The 23,849-nt window shown below is 40.7% G+C and overlaps 1 protein-coding gene across 1 annotated transcript; it reads right to left on the minus strand.

Annotated features, from left to right (window-relative positions):
- LOC139448421 (uncharacterized) lies at nt 1-23,049 on the minus strand. The gene is made up of 17 exons (XM_071229974.1): nt 22,989-23,049; nt 16,801-16,952; nt 16,346-16,476; nt 15,198-15,330; nt 13,265-13,333; nt 12,491-12,612; nt 11,999-12,080; nt 11,250-11,411; nt 8,724-8,810; nt 8,174-8,265; nt 7,430-7,537; nt 7,088-7,148; nt 3,319-3,426; nt 2,767-2,831; nt 2,150-2,221; nt 1,436-1,605; nt 1-331 (listed from the first exon to the last, which is right to left on the minus strand). The coding sequence occupies exons 1-17, from the start codon at nt 23,047-23,049 to the stop codon at nt 111-113; spliced, it is 1,896 nt and encodes a 631-aa protein (XP_071086075.1). The 3' UTR covers nt 1-110.
- Between the last annotated feature and the right edge of the window lie 800 nt (nt 23,050-23,849).

A 23,849-nucleotide genomic window follows, 5' to 3' on the forward strand; every position in this document is an offset into this window, starting at 1 on the left:
CAGTGATTCAGGAGATGTGAAGCAGTTGGTGTGGTATGTATTTGAAGTTGCAGCTATGTAAATTTTGTACAGAAAAAAACGATTATCTGATTAGTTTACTTCTGATACATTCAGAAGTTACTGCGGAGTATGACTGGCAAGAACAGTGCCGCAAGAACCAGGGACAGCACTCTCCCGTGCGACTCAGCACTACTGCAGACAGTGGGTGTTTCCGTTGTCATGGGAACGTAGTTCTCCAGCCAATCGTCGACAATTTCCTCCACGACATTCAGAGGCATCCTCCCGTTCTCAAGAATTACAGCGTGAAAATCCCGGACGTTAAACTGATTCCCTGGAAACATATATTTTTGTATTTTAAACATTTGCTGTTCAAATGATTTAAATATTTAACCAATATTGAATGGGTGCAGTTTGAGTAACCCAAGGGAGACAATTATCTGTGAGAAATACACATGCATTGGTAAAGGCTATAGGTGGCACAGCGTAGATGTGATGCCACGGTTCACTTGCAATTGTCACTTCCTGTCTGGTTCCTGGCTTAGTGTGCGCTGCAACAGGTGTGACACGCAGAGAGACACGCTCATGTATTCTACCTCAAACCACACAAAGTACAGTAGGTCAGCGTTTGTCTATTTTCATTTTGTGTCCATGAGCCCCATTGTCATGATCAATTCTTTTTGATCGGCCTTGAATGCACACAATCAGGCAGGAGGCGCTTCTCTATTTAATTTAATAAGACCTAAAACATTAAATTGCATATGAAACGTGTATGTAATTCAGGATATCTCTATTTATGTACGCAAATGCTTGGCGTACACAACTGTGTTTAAATGAATGAACCAACTTTATGAGTTATCCATTCTTGTGTACGTTTGATGAAACGTATGAATTTACCAACTTTATAGGATATCCATTATTGTGTACGTTTGTGATCAAACTTATGAATGAATCATATGAAGAACTGGAAAGGTAAAAGTTCAACCAAACAAACCATGCACAAGTTAATACACAAAAGTTTGTTTTAATATCTGTTCAAGTAGTGCCGAGTGTGTAATTAGAGAATGACTATGTGGAATTTCAGATGACATGATACGAGTGAAATTAACCTTTACACATACATGTAGTACACGCTAAATTCAAGAGGGACATATTATCCGTAATACCAAATGTTGATTGGGTCAGTTTGGTAATTACCCACATTTACAAATCGTATCAGTTTCCATAAATGTAAGCCAGACGACAGCTAGGATATCCTAGTATCCTTCCGCGTGCAAAACGTCATCTCGTATGTAGAACACACCTTCTCATTTACGTTATTTTACGAGGATGACATATAACTGGTCATAACTGAAAATAACTGGTCGTAATAATGGAAATTACTCAGCACAAAAGTCGTATAAAACTGTATTCAAGATTCTCAACAAACTCCTCCTACCAAGTCTTTGCTCTGCCCGTTTCCTCAGCTCCAGGATCTTCAGTTCGCCTATCTTGTAGGTGAGGGCCTGCCCTGGCCAGGTGATGTAGCGGTCAATCTCAGTCGCAGCTGTAGCGTAGGTGAAGGCTGTGTAGTTGAGGACATACTGGATGGCCTGTTCTCTGTCCCAGCTGTAAATCAAACTTTCTCATAGTGGACAGTGGTAGTATTACAACCGTCCTAATGGTTAAACACATTTGTTTTCTGTCCCAGTATTAAAGAAGTTGTTATCCATAAAATTGTGTCTATCTTAACTTAAAATGTGGTGGCTAGCGATGCTGTGCACAGCGCAAAGGTCACAAAGTTATGCAACGAAGGTTGCAGAAACTAGTTGAATGTGGCGTTAAACTACAAACAAATTCATGTAGATTTAATCTGAGACGCTCTTTGTTGACATCCAATTGATGGAATGTCAGTAAGAATGCAATCAGGAAGTAAGCGGCGTTTGGCAATACTCAAGCTGTATCAAGGTCGGGCAAGCCATGAATGGGCCTCAGACATATTGTCCCTTAGCGGGGAATCTGCTAAATACTGATGGCGTATGACTATCTTGTGAAATACAACTGAAAACTGAAAATATTGATATCACTGATAGAAAAATCGCCGATGGAACATTTGAAAAGATAAATCATTCTTGTTTAAAACTAAACCTCAAACCACACGTTGTGCACGTACTTGAAATAATGCATCCCAGTGTCCACAACCAGTCGGCATGCGCGGAATATCTCCGAGCTGTATCGACCCATTCTACAACAAAACAGTGTTTTTCTTGGAAATAGAATACATTCCGTTTGTACAAAACACTAAAAATACATATGATCAGTCCCTACAACAGACTTTCTGAGACAATATGAACCCGAAAATGTCGATTTGACAACGACTGTAAAATGCCATAGGGCATGCAGGATGTTCTGAAAATAATGTCTTGTCCCCATTGCGCAGAAAAACCGTGCATCTCTGAGAACCACAATTTTGGAGAGGTTACACAAATGGCTTTGTTTCTGTGCGCATTTCCTAGTAAGTTATGATACAGTGTATGCAGATATAAAGCAGCTGTTGTCACTAAGAGACATGCTTGGAATAGATACACCGATAAGGGAACCAAAACGACATTACACGCTGATGACTTGATATTGTTAGTTTGTTTCGCGAAAGGATACACATGAATTTGTATGAAACACTTAAGTCAGTGCATGTCTTGTATGTAAATTTCTTGCAGATGAATATATTGAAGGAGCTTTTGTTAATATTTATGTAGGCTTGGAAATGTGTTTTCAGGGTCATTAACTTACAGTTCCATGTCGTCTTTGTAGAGCCCCACCTCTTCTCCGAGGCCTTCAGCATACAACGCCCATCCCTGGAACATGATCAAACCTCGTGTAATCATTAATTGATTTTCTTTCAAAAACCTCGAATTCCAATTTTCTGAAACTGTAAAATAACCGTCCGTGACTATTGTCACATCAATGTTGTCTTGTAGTTTTGATGTGTAAAATAAAAGATACGTGAACTCCTACATATATGAAGCTAAAATGCAATCGATATTTATTGGAACATTTTATAGAACACTTTACCCAAGTATAATGTTAAACATGATATTTTCAGGGAGGTAGCGGCTACGAATGAAGTTATATCGTGACTTATTATTTTGTTTGAATATAACTTTTCGTAGACAAACATAATTTACCCATTTTTCTAAACAAGAATTATGCTTCCTCAGCAATGTTAACGTAACTAACTTGGGACTGTGACTCTAAGCATTAGCAAGCTACTGACTGCTACAATAGTGTCATCATAGGCCCGACTGTCGGGTATAGTAGGACTGTAGTGTATGGGACACGCACCTCACTGAAGGATGCGTGGGAAGGAAATCCAACTGGTGTGTCCAAGTACATGTCGTATACGATGTTCTGACGGAAACTTGGCATGTTCGAGGTCAGAGAATAGCTGATCTGTGGTAAAAGAAAATATATATATATATATTATAATTCAATGTTTTATCTAATAAATTACATAATGTGACCCAGTGCGTACTGTTCCGTGAGCATCACCTTTAAACAATTGGTGATATGAAAGTATATATGTATCTCGATAACATTAATGCTACCAATACATACATACCAACGTAAATGGGAAACAATTTCTTGACATGAATCCAATATTGTTCAATTTGATCTGTATTGTTCAATATGATCGTTGGCTGAAAGGTATGTAGGCAAACTCATCTCACTCCGCTGCTTGACGTACAGCTAGTGAGTCCAGTAACTTTTAGTTCTTCCTACCCACGTATGGTCTTTAAAATGTAATGTAAATGAGTTGAGCCTTTTTCTGTCCAATAGGTACTTGACATTCGGCACTGATGCAACAGTCTCCATGGTGATATTATACATTTCATGCTACCATTTACCATTATGGGTAAAGTAAAACGCATGCACATATTTCGTTTTAGAACCAATTCCACAATCATAAGAAATGTATGCTAAAAGGGTAGTCAATTGTTCAACTGGAAAAGATATGGGAACATATGTTACAGGCCATTTTTGTCACCGATGCGTCAAATTTGGAAATGTCCTCCACATATCTACCTTAAAACGTTTTGAAAGCATGCGTATGCCCTTGGATATTGAAACCCTAATCAAATATCATTTGGGAAAGCGTCGATTGAGATTTTTGTAGGAATAGAATGCTAGATTGACAAAGAGGAAACATATTCATGTGAGACGGTTATCTGGAATCGTGCGGGTAAGACAGTTGAAGGGACTATTTGACCATTTTTGAACGATATCAGATCATCGATATGTACTCAACAACAAAAGTTCCTGTGACACCAATATTTTAGTGTATTTTTCAAACAAGTAGAGTTTTTTATTTTCAATATTGTAGTACATGTATGGAATCAAGTCACAAAAACGAAACTGCTACAGAAAAGCATGCATTCCATGCAAAAATTGACTTTTATGCAAGCCCCATGCATTTCACTACCCAAGAATGGGTATAAAAACATGTGCGTTAACGGGTTCCATTTGCATTATTTAGCATCGTGCTGACAACAACCACTCAGAAAAACAACAAAATTACGCAATTATTCAACATTACGAAATGCCACGCCTGTCGGAAAATGAGCGTCTGCGAGCCATTGGTATGCTTGAAGCAGGATCGAGTCAACGAGAAGTTGCAAGACAATTTAACGTCCACAGAAACACCATTTGGTGTTTATGGCAACGTTGGCAACAGACGAATGCAATCAGACACCATCCTCGGAGTGGCAGGTCACGCGTTACCAATAAGTGACAAGACAACTGGATTCGAACAACACACCTACAAAATCCATTCCAGCCAGGAACAGCCAGACTGCAAGAAGCATCCCTGCCCTTCGACGAATATCTTCACAAACCCTATGTCGTCGCCTCAAATGTGCAGGGATTGTCGCCAGAAGACCAGCCAGATGTCCCATTTTGACAGGAAACCACCGTCAAGCACGTCTACAGTGGTGCAGACAGCGTCTACCCTGGAAGGCCATGCAGTGGGGACAAGTTCTATTCACTGACGAGTCTCGTTTTCACCTCAGCCACAGCGATGGACGGATTCGAGTGTACCGACGCCGAGGTGAACGTTACGCCAATCATTGTGTCATGGAAGATCAGTTCGGGGGCGGCAGCGTTATTGTATGGGGTGGGATTACAGCAAGACAGAGGACCCGTTTGATAGTGATAGAGGGAAATCTCTATGGACAGCGCTACCGCGACGAGATCATCGGCCCTGTTGTTCTACCGTTTTTGCGTCGTCATGGCTCAGGCATTACCTTTCAACATGACAGGCCTCATTCTGCTCGACTTGTTCAGAATTCTCTTCAACAAAACAACGTGAATGTCATCCCCTGGCAGGTTCGCTCCCCTGATCTCTCACCAATCGAGCACATGTGGGATGAGATGGATCGGCGCCTTCGACGTCAACCACGTGTTCCACATACACTTAAGGAACTTCGAAGAACGAAGATGTGTTGCTTGCATCGCAACCAGAGGTGGACACACACGCTATTGCTTTGTAAATTGACATTTTGGCATGTTCATGTTTTTTTAAGAAATCACGCATATTCTGAAGTCAGTATGGCAAATTAAACCATTTGAACACTTACAGGCTTTTGTTGTTCAGTATACCTAGTGCTAAAGTAAGTCCTTTTGTCGAAATTCCCTTGTTTTGATTTGACAATCCGGGGGAAATTCTGACTCTTATGGCTGCTGATCAAACAGATCAGCAAGGAGGAGAGCACAATCGATGTCCATGGATGTGCCTACTTCTTGTCTATGGACCGCCTCCGTGGTCTAGTGGTAGAGTATCCGTCAGGAGAGCGGAAGCTCCGGGGTTCGATCCACGGCCGCGTCATACCAAAAGACGTAAAAAGATGGTACTTGTTCTTACCCTGTCTGTCGCTCGGCATTAAGGGTATAAAACAAGGACTGGCCGGCTCAGAGTCAGTATACTGTGTCTGAGTGGGATATTCATGTTAAACTGCGGCATTGTATCTCAGTGAGCTAGCACTATAACTCGGCATCAGTCTGGACTAGTGCAAGCAGCCATACAAACACACTCACGTACATGCACGTCGTTATATAAGCGCAATAATCTTGGACGCGACGTTAAACCCCATTTCACCTCACCTCTTGTCTAAAAAATGTGTCCTTCTCCAAACCTTCACACAGATGTAATCTGTGAGGAAGTCCATCATTTCACGGAATGTTTTCTCTGTAAACTTCAGATGAAATTAGCTTTCGTATTTGACAAATTGTCCTAACCTTGTCCTAACTATATCTATGGTCATCACATTTAGTATCATATGCCCCATGGATATTGCTGTGTAGGATTGTGTTCAAAGTTGAAAAATCAAATCAACATATTTAAACTTGGTTCTCCTCTGAAAACACACAAGCAAATCATTTGATGTTTTGACACTCCACATGGTATTAACTCACTGATCTCAAATACTTTCTGCGATTATAAAGAAAGTCCTTTCGTGATTGTATTGATGATTTTGGTTAGTTTTTGATACAGGAGTTTTGTGGTATATTTGCTGGACCCAGCAATATCTCCCACTTTGTACGGATTTTAGCGGAGCTTTGGGATGCAATAAAAAGGAATGGGTATGTCTTAAGGTTCAAGATGATCGGTTGGGGCAGTTTTCTTCCTTGGTTAATATTATAACACACTGATCTCTGTGGCATTACTTGACATGTCACTTCCATTGTCAAGTTCTTTTGTGAACAATACATGTAGGGATGTTTACATGTACGTGTGGCCTTGGCAGTGTAAACGTGTAATGTGAGGCAGCTGGTTGGGACAACACAGGTTTTTTTCATTTCCTGTTTGGAGGTTAATGACACAATACAGTTTCTTGTTTATGTATTCACAGTATGAGGATCATTCTTAATTTGGCTTCTCAATGTATTCACGGTCTGCCAATATTCTTGTCCACCATTTCAATCCATCTGCAATATGGTTTACAAACGTATACAGAGGTGTGCCAGCGTTTGAATAATTTTTACGTGTGCATTTTGGCAGATGTGTGTCAGCTTATTGAGATGTTGGCAGTGGTGTTAGCAGTTGATAGACCATTACCTGTAAATGATGACCGGGGCTTGCTTCATGCAATGTTAGTGCCATCAAGCCGAATTTTGGTCTGTAAGATCATACAAAAATAACACGAGATCCTGACGACAAAACTGTAATATAACATGATAAAGAAAGGAATTGAGAGAGATCAAGGAAAACGTACAACTTACAACCAAATATGTAGAAGAAAAAAGAAGAAACTACAATGTCTACAAAATCCAGACTAACCATGTATTCATTAAGCCGTGAATTTAACATGTTGCTATTTCAGTTATATTATACCATAATAATGAGTGTTGTACAGGTCACATCCTGACTGCAATGATATATAAACAGGTCATATCTTACATATCTCCAGGTCTCAGAACATTTGCCGTAAAAGTTCCTGGTGTACGGCCGTCCGCAGTCCCCGTAGAATACGAGCCTTGTGGCCCATCATTCGGCCTCGCCACCACGCTGAAATGTATCAAATTTATTGAAGTAATATATCATTATTGAATGTAAAAAGACCTTTTCCGACTTCTGAACTCTTCTCTACTTGTTTTACGCAGCAGTCAGCAATATCCACGCTACATCATGGCTCTGTCATGTGAAACAGGGTCTGGGGTGAGAGAGAGTCCGAAGTAGGTAGCCGGGCACTATCCCATTGGCGAGAAATTGTACACCCCGAGTAAGAGAGTGTTAATTAATGTCCTGGCGTAAGAGTCTGTCAAATAAACCCTCCTCCTCCCTGTATTCAATATATCTTTGTCGCCAAGTGAATGTGACACCACATCGGGTTTTCAGAATATATTCCATAAATGTCCATAACTGAATATCTGACACCTCATCTGACCACTGCGGAGTTCTCTGTGAATATCCAGGACACATACATGATGATATGTTCTTCCTGTTCTACAACCTTGGGGCGTCGGGTAGCCTTGTGGTGAAAGTGTTCGGACGTTCCACCGAAGGTCCAGGTTCGATTTCCCACATGGTTACAATGTGTGAAGCCCATTTCTGATGACCTCGGCTTGATCTGGCCGGAATATTGCTCAAAGCGGCCTAAAACCCAACTCATTCACTAACTCCCTACTGACAACCTCTACTCACATGATGGGAAGGCCTGGCAAGTCTTTGAAAAGTTTGGTGAGGGTAGGATCGACATCTCTGATTATCTGCCTGTAGGCCTCCAGTAGTTCTTCCTTAAACGAAGGCTTGGTTTGTAAGATTGCAGATGAATTTCCCTATAATGATTACTCATTCATTGAGACACAAATCAAGGGCAGTCAGTGCCACATTGTGTTATCGCGTCGAAGGCGTCTACTCATTACATCAGTTTCAACCACAGCGTAAATGAACCGAAGTCTTGTGATATTGACCTTGTCCAGTTATGTATAAGGGAAGACGCGATATTATATTGTAATCTCCAAATAGTATCTCTTGTCCCCGGATGGAATGGTATTATCGTTTTCATCGTCTTCCTTCCGCGGTTCCGCAAATGACATTTGTAACGTTAGTACATGTCACGGGAAACGATGGGAATCTGGCCCCTGTGTTATATGAGACATGTGGAAACATGGAAACTAAATATCGTCTGATACCTGTGGCATAGAATATAAGCGTCTTCTTACACATTTTATAAATAACATAATTGTCTTACCCCTGTGTTGTAGAAATATTGGGACTGATTCATGACGGCAGTGAAGTATTCCTTGATGGAGAGGTTGTAGCCCTGTTTGGTTATTATCTGGAAGAAGAACAATACTACATCGAAAGAAATTGTTGACACATGTATGTCTAATCACAAACTTGTGATTATATGTCAATACAGTTACAACAGTTCAGGGGATACAGTGTGTCATAACTGGTAAATCAGAGGTGATGCACATTGTGATCTGTTTTGGGCAACGTTGTGAAAATCGACCAAATACATTTTGTAAAATTGAGTGACGCCTCCTAAATCTAGCTGTTGCAATGGCTTTGCGTTACGTATCAAACTTGTGTCTTCAAACACTCATTTACCAGTAATAATAGATTTCCAAGAATATACTTGACAAAAATAATTATGCTCCAGGCCGTTGAAATCAAAACAAATGGTCTGCCACAAAAATACATTGTTGCAATTTTTATGCCTCATTCCGTTGAAATCAAAACAAATGGTCTGCCACAAAAATACATAAAGTTAAGGCTCATATCTGGTTTCGCATCTGTAACTAAAGAACTATCTAGTCATCCAAATTCCCGGAACTGTTACCCCAAACATGACGATTTACCCTCCCCATGCATATGAAGATTTACCTCCTCCATCAACATTTGCCTCCTCCGTCAACATTTACCTCCTCCATGTAATTTTATCCCTCCATGAAGATTTACCTCATCCATGAAGATTAACCCCATCCATGATGATTTACCTCCTCAATCAAGATTTACCTCCTCCATGAAGATTTACCTCCTCTATCAAGATTTACCTCCTCCACGATGATTTTCCCTGCATGATCATTTACCCCTCCACGGTGATTTACTTCCCCCATGACGATTTAACCCCTCCATCAAGATTTACCTCCTCCGTGTAAATTTATCCCTCCATCAAGATTTACTTCCTCCACGATGATTTACCCTGCATGATCATTTACCCCTCCACGGTGATTTACTTCATTCATGATGATTAACCCCTCCATGACGATTTACCTCCTTCATGAAGATTTACTTCTCCATGAAGATTTACCTCCTCCATGATGATTTATCCCTCCATGGAGAGTTACCCTTCCATTGAGATTTACCTCCTCAATGAAGATTTACCTCCTCAATGAAGATTTACCCCTCCATGAAGATTTACCTCCTTCATGAAGATTTACCTCCTCCATGATGATGTACCTCCTCCATTATAATTTACCCCTCCATTAAGAATTACCTCCTCCATCAAGATTTACCTCCTTCATGAAGATTTACATCCTCCATGATGATTTACCTCCTCCTTGATGATTTACCCCTCTATGGAGATTTACCTCATCCATGATGATATTACTTCCTCCATGAAGATTTACCTTCTCCATGAAGATTTACCTCCTCCATAAAGATTTACCTCCTCCATGATGATTTCCCCCTTGATACGATTTACCTCCTTCATGAACATTTACTTCTCCATGAAGATTTACCTCCTCCATGATGATTTACCCATCCATGGAGATTTACCTCCTCCATGAAGATTTACCTCCTCCATGATGATTTACCTTCTCCATGATGATTTACCTCCTCAATGAAGATTTACCCCTCCACGAAGATTAACCTCCTTCATGAAGATTTACCTCCTCAATGATGATGTACCTCCTCCATTATAATTTACCCCTCAATGAATAATTACCTGCTCCATCAAGATTTACCTCTCCATGAAGATTTACCTCATCCATGATGATAATTATCCCTCCATGAAGATTTACCCCTCCATGGAGATTTACCTGCTCCATGATGATGTACCTCCTCCATTATAATTTACCCCTCCATGAAGAATTACCTCCTCCATCAAGATTTACCTCCTTCATGAAGATTTACCTCCTCCATGATGATTTACCTTCTCCTTGATGATTTACCCCTCCATGGAGATTTACCTCATCCATGATGATATTACTTCCTCCATGAAGATTTACCTCCTCAATGAAGATTTACCCCTCCATAAAGATTTACCTCCTTCATGAAGATTTACCTCCTCCATGATGATGTACCTCCTCCATCAAGATTTACCTCCTTTATGAAGATTTACCTCCTCCATGATGATTTACCTCCTCCTTGATGATTTACCCCTCCATGGAGATTTACCTCATCCATGATGATATTACTTCCTCCATGAAGATTTACCTTCTCCATGAAGATTTACCTCCTCCATAAAGATTTACCTCCTCCATGATGATTTCCCCCTCGATAAGATTTACCTCCTTCATGAACATTTACCTCCTCATGAAGATTTACCTCCTCCAGGATGATATACCTCCTTCATGATGATTTACCCCTCCATGAAGATTTACCTCCTCCACGATGATTTACCTCTCCATTAAGATTTACCCCTCCATCAAGATTCACCTCCTCCAGGATGATTTACCTCCTCCATGATGATTTACCCCTCAATGAAGATTTACCTACTCCATTGAAATGAACCCACCCCATGAAGATTTAAGTCTAAATGCAGATTTACCTTCATCATGAGTTGTTCTATCCGAGCAACCTCCCTCTTCCCCGTCTCATGGACGTCCTCTGGGGTGGTGTCCAGTGAGAGGTACGCCTTCATGCACGCCTTGTAGTACTCCCCGCCGTTGTGTAATGAACTGACGCTGATACCAGAACGAGTCGTGTAGTCCTGTTTACATGCATAGTGACAGTTATACATTGAACCGTACATGTATGTACTCTGCCAATGGTATCATATGTATGTAGATAAGTATATATTGTGAATTACATCGATGTGAAACACTAGACATTTTCTATTTACTTACATAAACATACAAACATGTCAGTATAAATGTTTCACTAATGAATTTCGGACTACGCCCTTTCTCATGTGATGCTTTACTGACTTTTCATCAATGCATAATGTCATTTAATGTATATATATAGTATAACGATAACATTATTTTTGCAATTTGCAATGAAAAGAGGACAACAAGCGGGAATAGAGCTAGACATACTTCTAAAAAGAAACCCTTGAATATTAAGGCACCCTCAAGTCTCTTAGCTGACACTGGGATGTGTAGGCTGCTAGAGCTGAGAAGGGTATGAGAGTAAAATGGTGGTAAATGTTTTATAGCATATATCCTCGGATACAAACATCCGTCACTGCATTGATACTGTAGTTTCTACCACACTCTAGTGAACTTGCGTACGGTGATATTTGATCCTGTCTCCTAGTCGTTACGCTATTATTGCCATAAATAGTTGTATACATACATTCGTCAGATACGATTTCAGATCCCTCAAGCTGTCCAGAGCTGATGCAATAGCAGATGTTGCTCTGTCGATGACTGTTTGCCTGTCAGCAAAACAAGAAGACCTTGTTAATATCACATTCTATGTTTTTGTTTCATACGCTGCAAATTCCAAGAGCAACGAACTTTATCGTCGAGATACATTCACACACACTCCAAGAGGTCTAACGTTGGTCATTTGAGATTTATTCTGCCTCGAATGCCAGTACTTGTGGGTCGTTAGTCCACACACAGAGCACTTCTTGATGACAAACCACAACACTTGACGTCAATAATGAAACATTGAAGACGAGGTCATTCATTTATCGTTATATGTCATTGGGCTTTTATGTACTTAGGCCAACTTGTGCCATACAGAAAACTCAATCGCATATAGTTGAATCGAATAATATCGCCCTTCCCCATGGTTTATAGGTGTTCATATGCTCATCAGATTACATGACGTGTGGTATACCTCTCTGAATCACTATAGCCGGTCGTGTTGTTTTCCACGCTTTTGATGAAGGGTTTGTACAATGGTGACATCTTGTTGTCTGCGATATTGGTAACTTGGTCAAACTGCTCCGGTAGGCGAAACTGAAGCGACACAACATCAATCATATTTCCCTTTGATATCAGACACAATATATTACCATGTGAAGCGTGTAGTGAACTTCTAGTGGTGATTATAATTATTTCCTCTGTTATAAAGGTTGGTGAGCTGGCTTAAATCAGAATAGAATCCCACTCGGCTCATCTTCATCCAACAAGTCATAAAGAAGTATTCATATTGGAACTGATTCGCTAGTTTCGCTAGTTCACATGACTATCGCTGTACACTTGGTAACCTTATATAATGTCGTTTTATATCGACTTATATACTTAAATTCTGTTAAACAAATAAACTCTATTTTTTTTCAAAATCGACCTAAGTACGAACTATATGTTGTGAGGTATTACATTGAAATCGTGCAATATAACTTTTCCATTTCTGGAGGAAATATGTGAGTGTGAGCGCAGGATGAAAGCCGTGCCATGTGTTCCCTAGTAGCCTAGCGCACTTGATACTCCCTGGCTACCCATGCGTCACTACCGCGATAATGCGATTCTTTTGCCAAAGCTCTCGGGTTGATCTTGCCATTATATTCTGATAAGTAGGTGCTCAGTTCTGACTAGTTGTGTACATGCCCTCTATACAACAACTATATATGGTATATATATGGTATATATGGTCTACTGTTATGCGTACCATGGATGCATTGTGGTACGTTGTTCCATTTTGCACGGCTTGCTGGAAACTCTCTTTTATCTCAGATATCTGTGTAAACATAACACAACAATTGAAAACAACTGGAATTTATTTTTGTTAAGCAACGGAAAATGAAACTCATTTAAAGTGCAATTAATATATATTTATTCTGAAATGAAACAATGCATTTTTAAAACAAAATATTTATGAAGACATCTCCTCGACTTTAAGGTTGTGATTCACAATTTGCACGTGCATGTTCATACACAGCGCATAATTTGGATGTTTGCGTGTTTGTTTGTGCATGATACTCACACACCTGTTTTTCAAAGGTATCGTTAAAACACACTTTCATTTAACCATGAATAACGCCTGAGTGATGTCGCGGCGTGCTGACAATCAGCGTCAACACGCGTAGGGTATGCTGCAAACAGGAGCACAAAGAAGTTGCCAGACATAATATAATCTCCTTGGAAACATTATGCCACGGGCTGGTCGCCCAGGTGTGACGTCGATTGGTGCATCTGCGGAATACTAGTGTATTGATACCAAACTGCCACAATAACAGCTCGGACTATTCCTGGGTTGAGACCAATTAGTGGTAGAACCGTAGGCAACTCGGTGATTGAGCGCAAGATCCGGTACGGAAGTCAAGAAATATGCCAGGCACCCCTAGCTTGGTGTAGACATCTGCCTTCTCAAGTTCAGAAGACAAGACATGGACAATAGATTTTTCACAGATGAGTCCAGGTTTCATATGGGCAGCTCTAATCGTCGTGCGTCCAGGATGTTTTAGCGACGCTTGCGTTACACAAAGCCGTCAATTTGGAGAGGGGAGTATAAACTCATCATTGTTAATGGCAATTTGAATGGCGTACGCTATCTGGACAAGTTCTAGCCTTTGTGCAAATTCAGGATAATTCCCGCATCACTTGTTGCATGTGTTGTAACAGACTTTTTGAGACAGCATAACAATGCAGTACTACCATGGCCTGCTGCCCCACATAGAACATATCTGGAATGAGATGGATCAGACGCCAACGACATGATTAGAATCAACCTGTAACGCTAGCTCAATTGGTCCAATATTTGCTTTACATTTGCGCCAATAGTGTTGGCTGGTTATTAGCGTTACGGAAGACTCCCCGAGTTAGCTCCCTTGTCTTCGCTCTCCTGTTCTGCCTTTTGTACCCGCCTCGTGGTTTTCGAAAAGAAAACCTCTGGCAACCGAAAAACCTCTCCATCTTATGTCCCAATCGCCAAGGGATTAAGTGTGTCCGTCAAACCTTACTGGCGTTGGAACAACATCCCCAAGGCTGTTTTCAATCATCTGGTATCTTCAGTGCACCGCCGCTGCCCCGCATGTATCAGCGCAAAATGGTGTCACACCCGATATGGATATTGTTAATTGAGTTGTTACACCATCCCTCTTTTAGGGCGTGTCGATCTGTTACCAGGTATGCGTTTCGTCAATGAACGTCTTATGATAAAACATTGAGCAGACGAATGACAAAATAGTATGTTGACCAAATACTAGATGAATGCATTTTAGAATAAAAAATATTTGTGAATATATGGAAATAGGAAAATTCATGATTTGACTACCCACTGATGAGTTGTTAAGACAACATACCGGGAGGACAAAAGCTGTCATAAGAAATGTTTCAGTTCAAGTGATAGGAACTGTTCTCACTTTCGCTATTTTGCATTCAAATTCACTACCTTCTATTGAAAATATAACACGTCTCCATCATCCCTCAAAACAGATTTCATTTGCCGCAAAGGGCAATTAGTTGTGAAAAGTCTATGAATGGATCACTGAAAAGCTATGAACACCCTAACACGAATTTCTTATCATCATTTGAAATTCCAGATAAAAGCTGGAATAAATTCTTTCGCCTAAGAGTTTACAAAATTATTATTGTTGAGTTACCTGTTGTGGCAGCAAGGTCAATCTGTGAAGGTAGTTCTCCACATCTCCCCTTGTGTTCATTGGGGTGCTTGTCATCCGGGTCACATCCTTCTGAACTCCCTCAAGGAAGTTTACGGGGTTCAAGTTGACGTAACTGAAACAGGAAATCTTGCATCACCATCTTGTATTGTAGAATATTATCATTACTTAGGCTACCTTAACGGTAAAATAGATTTATTTACTCTTTATTGAATGTTCGGTATTTGATACCGAAAAGCATTCATTCCAACGCGTCTGCCTCCATACGGAAAGCTGGTGATCTACGATCAGTAACTGAGATCTTGTGCTGTGCACCGTAGTAGATTTAATTTGCCCTTGTGTACAGGATGAATTTGCAGACAAAATATTATACTATGCACTATGTACTATACATTATACTATGTTAGAATATGTTCAAATGTTAGAATATGCTAGTATCACTTCTGCCATATGAACACAGATGTGTTTGAATCTAGATATCTAAGGTGTCATACAACACCAGGGTCTCCCGCAGCCCTACTCCATTCGGATAAACATTTGTTTTATTTTTCTCATTATGATCCGATACATATCAATGTATGTGCGTTTGATCGTTGTAAGGAATTGATACTGCTATGTTGACAATGCATTCGGTGGATAGTGACATTACAATGGTATCTGTGGATATGTCATGTCTAAATTATTATTTCTTTTATATATCTTTTGCGTAAGCTCGTTTGTGATGTCGTCAAAGTTATCAAATTTTTAAATTGTGCATTTTTAGTATCAATTATTTCAATCTATTACTGAACTTACTTAAAACGTTTATATTATGAATATGTAATTGCATTAGGAGAGACGGAAAACAATTTACAATTGCGCTGTTGTGTCACACAAAGTTACTCCTTTGATGTAACAATAGACTTGAATTTAGAGGGAGAACTCAGCTGTGCGCGTTCCTAGGAATACATCGCGTCCATGTTTGCATGGCTATGTGTTTGTCGGTCGGTTGTAAGACATATTCATAGTGTTGTTTACATAACTCTGTTGAAAGTTTGTTTTCCAAAGACAGGTTATCTAATATCTGTTTAAACGCATCCTTACAGTCAAAGCATGTTGATATAACTATCACATATCCGTTTTCAACTCACAATCGCCACTGATACCCGTCTCGAAAGGCTTCTAGTGTGTAGCGGAGTACTTTGAAGCTGATTTTATCCTGACGGGGAAGCTCCACCTCCGAGATGTTTACCAGGCGCTCGTATAGCCCGTCAACAAAGTCCTACGGCAGACAACGCTAAACAATATAACGTTATGTACACATGACCTAGTTATGTACTGCAGTTTAGATCTAAACACTGAAGTGAGTCTACATCATCTCCCAAGTATGAAGACAGGTAAAGTATTGTTTAACCTGCTCCATACTCGCATGGGCTGTTAACCGATCCCAATCAAGCGCCCTTTATAAAATATATATCATGTAATCCAATCATCAATGCAACTTGCTGAAACGAAAACACATGCTGTTCAAAATATCGATTCTGTATTTTATATATTTAATACATTTAAATACACCTGCAATATAATAATCCATGTCAGTATGCACCTTAAAATGTTCATATCTGGTGTAGTTGAAGGACTTTAGGCGGTCGTTGAAGGTGTAGACGTTCCGTGATGTCGATGATCTTGGCCGCTGACTCAGCCGCCATGTTTGGAATTCATCAGCCAAGGAAGCCAACCTTTGACTGCTTGTTTCATCTGAAGCAAAGGAACAATTATCGTGCATTACTATGCATTACTATATTACTATTTATAAAAATGTAGGTCATCTTCCGATGCTAGACTGATGGTGGTGGTGGTGCTTGGTGATGGTTTGATGTTCTTGTTTGGTGATGGTGGTGCTTCGTTGTAGTGGTGGCTTTGGCACTTTACGGTGGTTGTTGATGCTTTGTTTGGTGTTGATCGTGCTGGTGGTTGTGTGGTGGTGGTAGTGCTTGATGTTGTTTGTGGTGGTGTCTTTTTGCGGTCCTGATGGTGCTGCTAGATTGTGGTGTTTGGTGGTGGTGCTTTGTGATGATGTTGATGGTTGTGGTAGTGCAGTTTGTACAGATGGTGCTTAGTGTTGGTGATGGTGGCGCTTACGGTGCTTGCAGTGGTGATGCTTTGTGGTTAGTGCTTGGTGTTCTTGTATGGCGATGGTCAATCTTTCCGAGGTTTATGAGCATTTCTTGTGTGTGTGTGTGTGTGTGTGTGTGTGTGTGACAAGCACCATTTCTGTCACCTGTGATAAGTGCCGCCTTAACATTAACTGTTCTCAGATGAAGCATATCGTAATAGTCATGCACCAGAGTCACAAGGTTTCCATTCACAACAATTAAATTAGTTAAAAAAATGGCGTAAACTATGAAACTTTACAAAACAAACAACTACCCCACCAAAAGCCTATTTATGCGTTTTTGCTTGGTAGTGGTTGTAGGGTTGTAGTGCTTTGTGATGACAGGTTGTTGTGGTGGTTGGTGGTGGTTGCCATGTTTATGATGCTTGGTAGTGATTGGTGGTGATTGGGATGCTTGGTTGTGGTTGGTGGTATTGTCGTTGGTGGTGCTTTGGTGCTTTGTTGTTGTTATTCTTGATAGTGATGGTGGTGATGGCGATGGTGGTGTTCTATGGCGGTCCTGGGTTGTGACACATTTTGGTGGTACTGGGTTGTGGTGCTTGGTGGTGCTTGGTTAAGGTGCTGGTTGACGTAGTGTTTTCTGGTGATGCTGCTTGATGGTGGCGGTGGTGGTGCTTGGTGAAGGTGCTGGTTGATGTCGTGCTTTCTGGTGATGATGCTTGATGGTGGCGATGGTGGTGCTTGGTGAAGGTGGTGGGTAATGTAGTGCATTCTGGTGGTGATGCTTGATAGTGGCGGTGGTGGTGCTTGGTGAAAGTGGTGGGAAATGTAGTGCTTTCTGGTGGTGATGTTTGATGGTGGCGGTGGTGGTGCTTGGTGATTTTGCTGGTTGATGTAGCACTTTCTGGTGATGATGCTTGATGGCAGCGGTGGTGGTGCTTGGTGAAGGTGCTGGTTGGCAGCGGTGGTGGTACTTGGTGAAGGTGCTGGTTGATGTCGTGCTTTCTGCTGATGATGCTTGATGGTGGCGGTGATGGTGCTTGGTGAAGGTGCTGGTTGATGTAGTGCTTTCTGTTGGCGATGCTTGATGGTGGCGGTGGTGGTGCTTGGTGAAGGTGCTAGTTGATGTAGTGCTTTCTGGTGGTGATGCTTGACGGTGGTGCTTGGTGCTGGTGCTGGTTGATGTAGTGCTTTCTGGTGGTGATGCTTGATGGTGGCGGCTGTGGTGTTTGTTGTTGGTGCTGGGTTGTGGTGCTTGGTGATGATACTAGGCTGTGATGCTTGGTTGTTGATGGTGATGCTTGGTAGTTGTGAAGCATGTTGACCTGCGTTGATACCGTCGACCGTCACAACGAGGAACGTTTCTGGACTAATTGGTTTTCAAAAATAAGATTTGACATGTTCTGTATTTTATGAAATGCAAAATATTCTGTAATCGGAGATGCAACATTCAAAGCTATTTTGATACCATTGTGGTGGATCTAGAAGTCGTTGAACATCTGTTTAATTATCAATTATTGAAATAACTAACGTTGTTCATTCTACACTGATTGTTGGATTAAGTGACATGATGCCTAGTAGACAACCACATAAGTGTTATAGAATGTTAAAGGTGCTTGATGATAATAGTAAAAATAATTGGTTTTCAGATGTGAGAAATGCATCATGTTTTGTTGAGGCTTTTCATATGTGTGGATTTCCCAGGATGTGGCAGATTCACATATATCTATAAATTCAATTAACCAGGACTAAAGGATACATTTTAATTGTCAGCAGTGGCATCAGGCTATTTCCTCATCACTTCATTTTTATGGCAAAGTGAATTAAATCACTGTAGCAAACTGAAAGATAATTTACTTGTTTAAACGATAAAAGTTTATTCAGAGTGTATTGTAAATATAGACTGTAAATGTAAATGTATGTCACAGATACAAAGACGGAAATAGTGTATCCGGAGAAATAGAGGACGAATACCATATTTTTTGAGACAGTGAATTCTCACGAAGTTGAAATCATAAGAAGTGGAAACACCTCTCATGTATATACTTTCATTTGGCCCTGGCATGCTCATTATATAAATATCATTATTTTATATCTGATAAGTACAATCCAGTAGAAGACACTCAAACATTGCCTGGTTTCCATAGTAAATTTGCCAAGATAAAAAGACTAAGTCAGTGTGTTTGTAAACACATTACTGACTAAGCCGTCAATACTCAAATGAGTACTTATCAGAGCGTTCCAAGTGCTCATCCCGACCAAACACTAATTGCCACAATAATCAATAATCCACAGTTGACATTGAGCCATTATTAGCGTAATAGGGGTAATAATCATTAAATGTGTTCTTCATATGTGATGAAAAAACTTATTTAATGTTAATTCCGCGTTAAATTTAAACATCAAATACAGATTGTTATCTTAGTTATTATTTGTGTCTCATATCAGTGTACGTGTGTGTGATAACGCATGTAGAGCGTGAGGTAGATCATTAAATAATGGTGGAGAAAGTACAGATTGTTTCCCGGTTCCTTCATTTTCTACCTCTCAGGGTTTCACTGTGTTAGAAAAAGTATTTTCATTTCTCGCCTTGTTGCTGGGTAACTTTAATGACCGCCAGTTAAAGATAATCTGCTAAACGACCCAAGCTGTTGCTGTTTTTTTTAAAATGTCTTTATGATGAGAAAATCAAACATGTACATCAAGTGACAAACGTTATCATCAATCTGCAGTGCCCTGTGGGCCTTGATGCCTTATATATCAACAATTCGCGGAATTTCATTGACGTGACGTAACTGAACCTGTACGTGATCCGTGTCAATATTGCAAATACCTTTAGAAATAGGGCATCGAACACATGCAGTCTCCAAAACAATCATCCTGTTTCAAGAATTTCAATTTGCGTGTGTAAATATATTAAACTTTTGCAGTTTAAAAATAAATTGTCTATCAGGCTGAATTTCAAACATCAGACGCTTCGAAACGGTCTGCCCATCTGTTGTGTGTTACCTGTGATAAATACGGCGTTCGACAAACAACCGTTGCTTACTGATACTGTGGGCGAACTACACTTTCACAAATGTGTGTAGATGCTAACATGCGATTACCTTGTGCAATAACATATTTCGGATAGTGTTTAACACCTAAACATGTTTAGGGTCTAAATGTGGGAAAAATCCGTACCCTACCTCCGTCCAACATTCATTGTAGGTAATTTTAAGGGGCGACTTCTATATGTTTTCAACTCTTAATGGGAATATAGAAGTATTTATTTATTTGTTTAGGTGTCTGTGTGTGTCTGTCTTGGGAGGTGTGTGTGTGTGTGGGGGGGGGGGGGGGGGGGGGGGTGTTTGGTGATGAAAGTCAGGTGTCTATCACGTTATATCATTGTCTCCATCCGTTTCCTGCATGATAGGAATACTGTTTGTCATCACATTTGTAATTACTATGATTGTTTTGTAGTCCTTGCTGCAATCACCTGTGCTACGGACTTTGTTGACGTCACATTTATATCGCATTTTTTCTAGTCCACATGCAGAGCAGGGATTATATATCAGGTGTTGTACGTCCTGGTGGTATAAATCTAATAACGTAAAGTGCATTATATCCATATTTGACTTACTGACCATTTATATGCACTTTATTTAAACATGCATAGGTTATTAGGATAATTTTAATCGTAAACATGTTTACGGTATGGGAATGTTGTGCTTCGGTGGCGTTAGGCACACCAAACGTTGTATTCCGTTTAGGTTTTAAACACATTCCTTATTAGATATATTACTCATGTCTTGTTTCATTCAAGGCCACATGACCCATCTTACAAACAGATATATTATACAATTACATTACACAACACACATGCATCATGGAATTGGAAAGTGGTTCATTTCCGTTCCACTTTTGGATCACGCTTACATATATCGTGTGATGGGTTGTTTCTTAAAACGTGGAACGTCAACGGAAACGTGCATCTAAACTAGTGTCCAAAAGAAACGACACCACCTGTTTGCAACGACATAAAAGAAAAACTAAACAATGCAGAAGTTTAGGATTGGTGTTATGCTTTTGAGAAATCCTTTCACAACATCTGTACAAAATTTTCATTTCAATAAAATCTGTACAACCAATATGACAAGCCTTTAAAGATGATTGGGGTCGAAAAATGAACATTTCGTTAGAGCACTGATCACAGAAACAACGGGAAATGTCACACCACACGTCTCAAAGTCAAGTCAGTAGCATCACCGTGAGCATCAATACATGCCAGAACACGCCTACGGACTGATGACGTCAAACGTCTGATGACGTTGGGAGTGATGCGTTGCCATTCCTCGAGGAGACATCGTTCCAAGTCCTGGACGTTGACTGGAGGCACACGGCGACGTCGGATTAGCCGATCGAGGTGGTCCCATGAGTGTTCGATGGGATTCATGTCCGGTGAACATGCGGGCCATGGCAAAACCTGTACGTTGGCGTTGGCAAGGAAGTTCTGTGTCAATCTTGCTGTGTGTGGCCTTGCATTGTCATGTTGGAAAAGGAGTCCACGAGGCTGTTGCTGAATAAAGGGCACCACAACAGGCCGTAGGATGTCATCAAGATAACACTGTGCATTCAGGTTTCCACGAATTACAAGCATCGTTTTGACGTCACCACATATGCCACCCCAAACCATTAACCCTCCACCTCCAAACGGCCGGACCTGTTGGATACAGTTAGGCGCCAAACGTCCACCAAATCGTCGGTATACAAGCTGCCGTCCATCGTTTCTGAAGATGAGGAATCTGCTCTCATCAGAGAACATAACACGTGCCCAGTCCCGCCGTTGCCAACGTCGAACTCGCCTGGCCCAGATCAGTCTGTTGTTCCGGTGTCGAGGCGTCAGGAGCGGTCCGCGGTAGGGATGACGTGGCCGGATACCATACTGCCGTAGTCTCCTGTAGACGGTCTGTCGACTGATCCTGTGTCCCAGTGCTGTAGCCGCGGTGGACGTCGCTGTTACGGTGCGGTTCCTCAGGTGTAATACCCGGATGTAACGATCTTCACGGGGCGTGGTTACTCGTGGTCTTCCACTCCTGGGCCTGTCTGACGTTTGACCTGTCTGACGTAACCGCTGCATCAACCTGGTGATAGTGATGCGTGCGCAGCCCAACCTTCTGGCGACGTCGACGTGTGACGCTCCTTGTTGGACCATTCCAACGGCTCTCTCTCTCTCGATGGCTGTCAAACGTGGCATATCTTGTGTTCTTTTTGTTGCTGTGATATCAACGTGTCTGATCAGCCGTTTTATACAGTTTTTATGCACGTGCAGAACATGCTAGTGAGGGAAATGTTACTTTCACGAAATTTACGTTTTTTCCCGGATGTGATCACGTGTTCCCAGTATTTTTTATCGACTATGCTGTGTTTGGGATGTGGTGAAAATAAGTTGGTATCGTTTCTTTTGGACACTAGTTTATATACAGAAATGTAGAAATACAAAAATACAAAATGACCTATTTTAACGCAAATCGAAAAAGAAAGTTCAAAACATACATCATTCTTCATCCACGACGATGAATGAAGTGGGCTTGATTCAAACGCCACCATGTACAAAATGTTAGTCGCGTCATCGGTTCATCACTTACTTGCAGTTGTACTCTGGACAGACTTTTTTGTAAATGAATAAACATACTTACCAACACCTTGTGTAAACTCCCCATTAAGGAGTAGCAAAACGCACACGCCCCAAAGCAGCATTCTGAAACAAACATAATAATTTCAACATGAACATGACCAATGCAGAATATATAACTTGTAAAGTGATATACGTTTATAAAAAGACGCACGTATAACAGATAAGCAAGAAAATAATGTATGAGATCATTCCCGCCTGGCGTTTGTGGCATTATCTATATCAGAAATATGCTCACTGTAAATTGTATATGTCACTGGTGATAACGTGTGCTGTTTTATATGAAATATTTTATAGCCAAGGTAAATATGTGTTGTCGTATATGCCAGAATTACGAGAAGGTCGCATCACATACATTTCCAGTCAGCCATTACAAATCACACAAGTGACTAAGGCATTCTGAAGCGCAACTGACATAACGTGATGCCGACATGCAGGGTCAGGCACTGTATGTACCACGCATACATAATACACACGTCAGCAAACGCCAGCCCAGGCTGTTGCCGGTTAGAAGATTAATACAATACAGTTGTTGAGTTTATGGACAAGGGTCATCCAAGGTGACCAGTGCAGTTTCATATACCGTACAATTTAACCAAAGTAAGATGCTGTAGTATATTATCCTGAAGTACCACTGTGTCACGGTTCAAAAGCCATCTATACATTTACCCAGACACAAAGTTTGTCTGATGTGAGAAAGTAAACAGCTGCACTGCGACATGATGAAAACCCTACCTGATGAATGCAGTGCCACTCCGAAATTGGTGAGAGTTAAGTGTTGATGCGACTGTGGGTGGGATACTATTCTTGTAATATATACTTTTAACTGTTTGATTGGCGTTCTAGAAGTTGGCGAGTAAATAAG

This window comes from Haliotis cracherodii, unplaced genomic scaffold, assembly GCF_022045235.1.
Source record: "Haliotis cracherodii isolate W230 unplaced genomic scaffold, xgHalCrac1.p SCAF_7, whole genome shotgun sequence".
Taxonomy (NCBI): Eukaryota; Metazoa; Mollusca; class Gastropoda; order Lepetellida; family Haliotidae; genus Haliotis; species Haliotis cracherodii.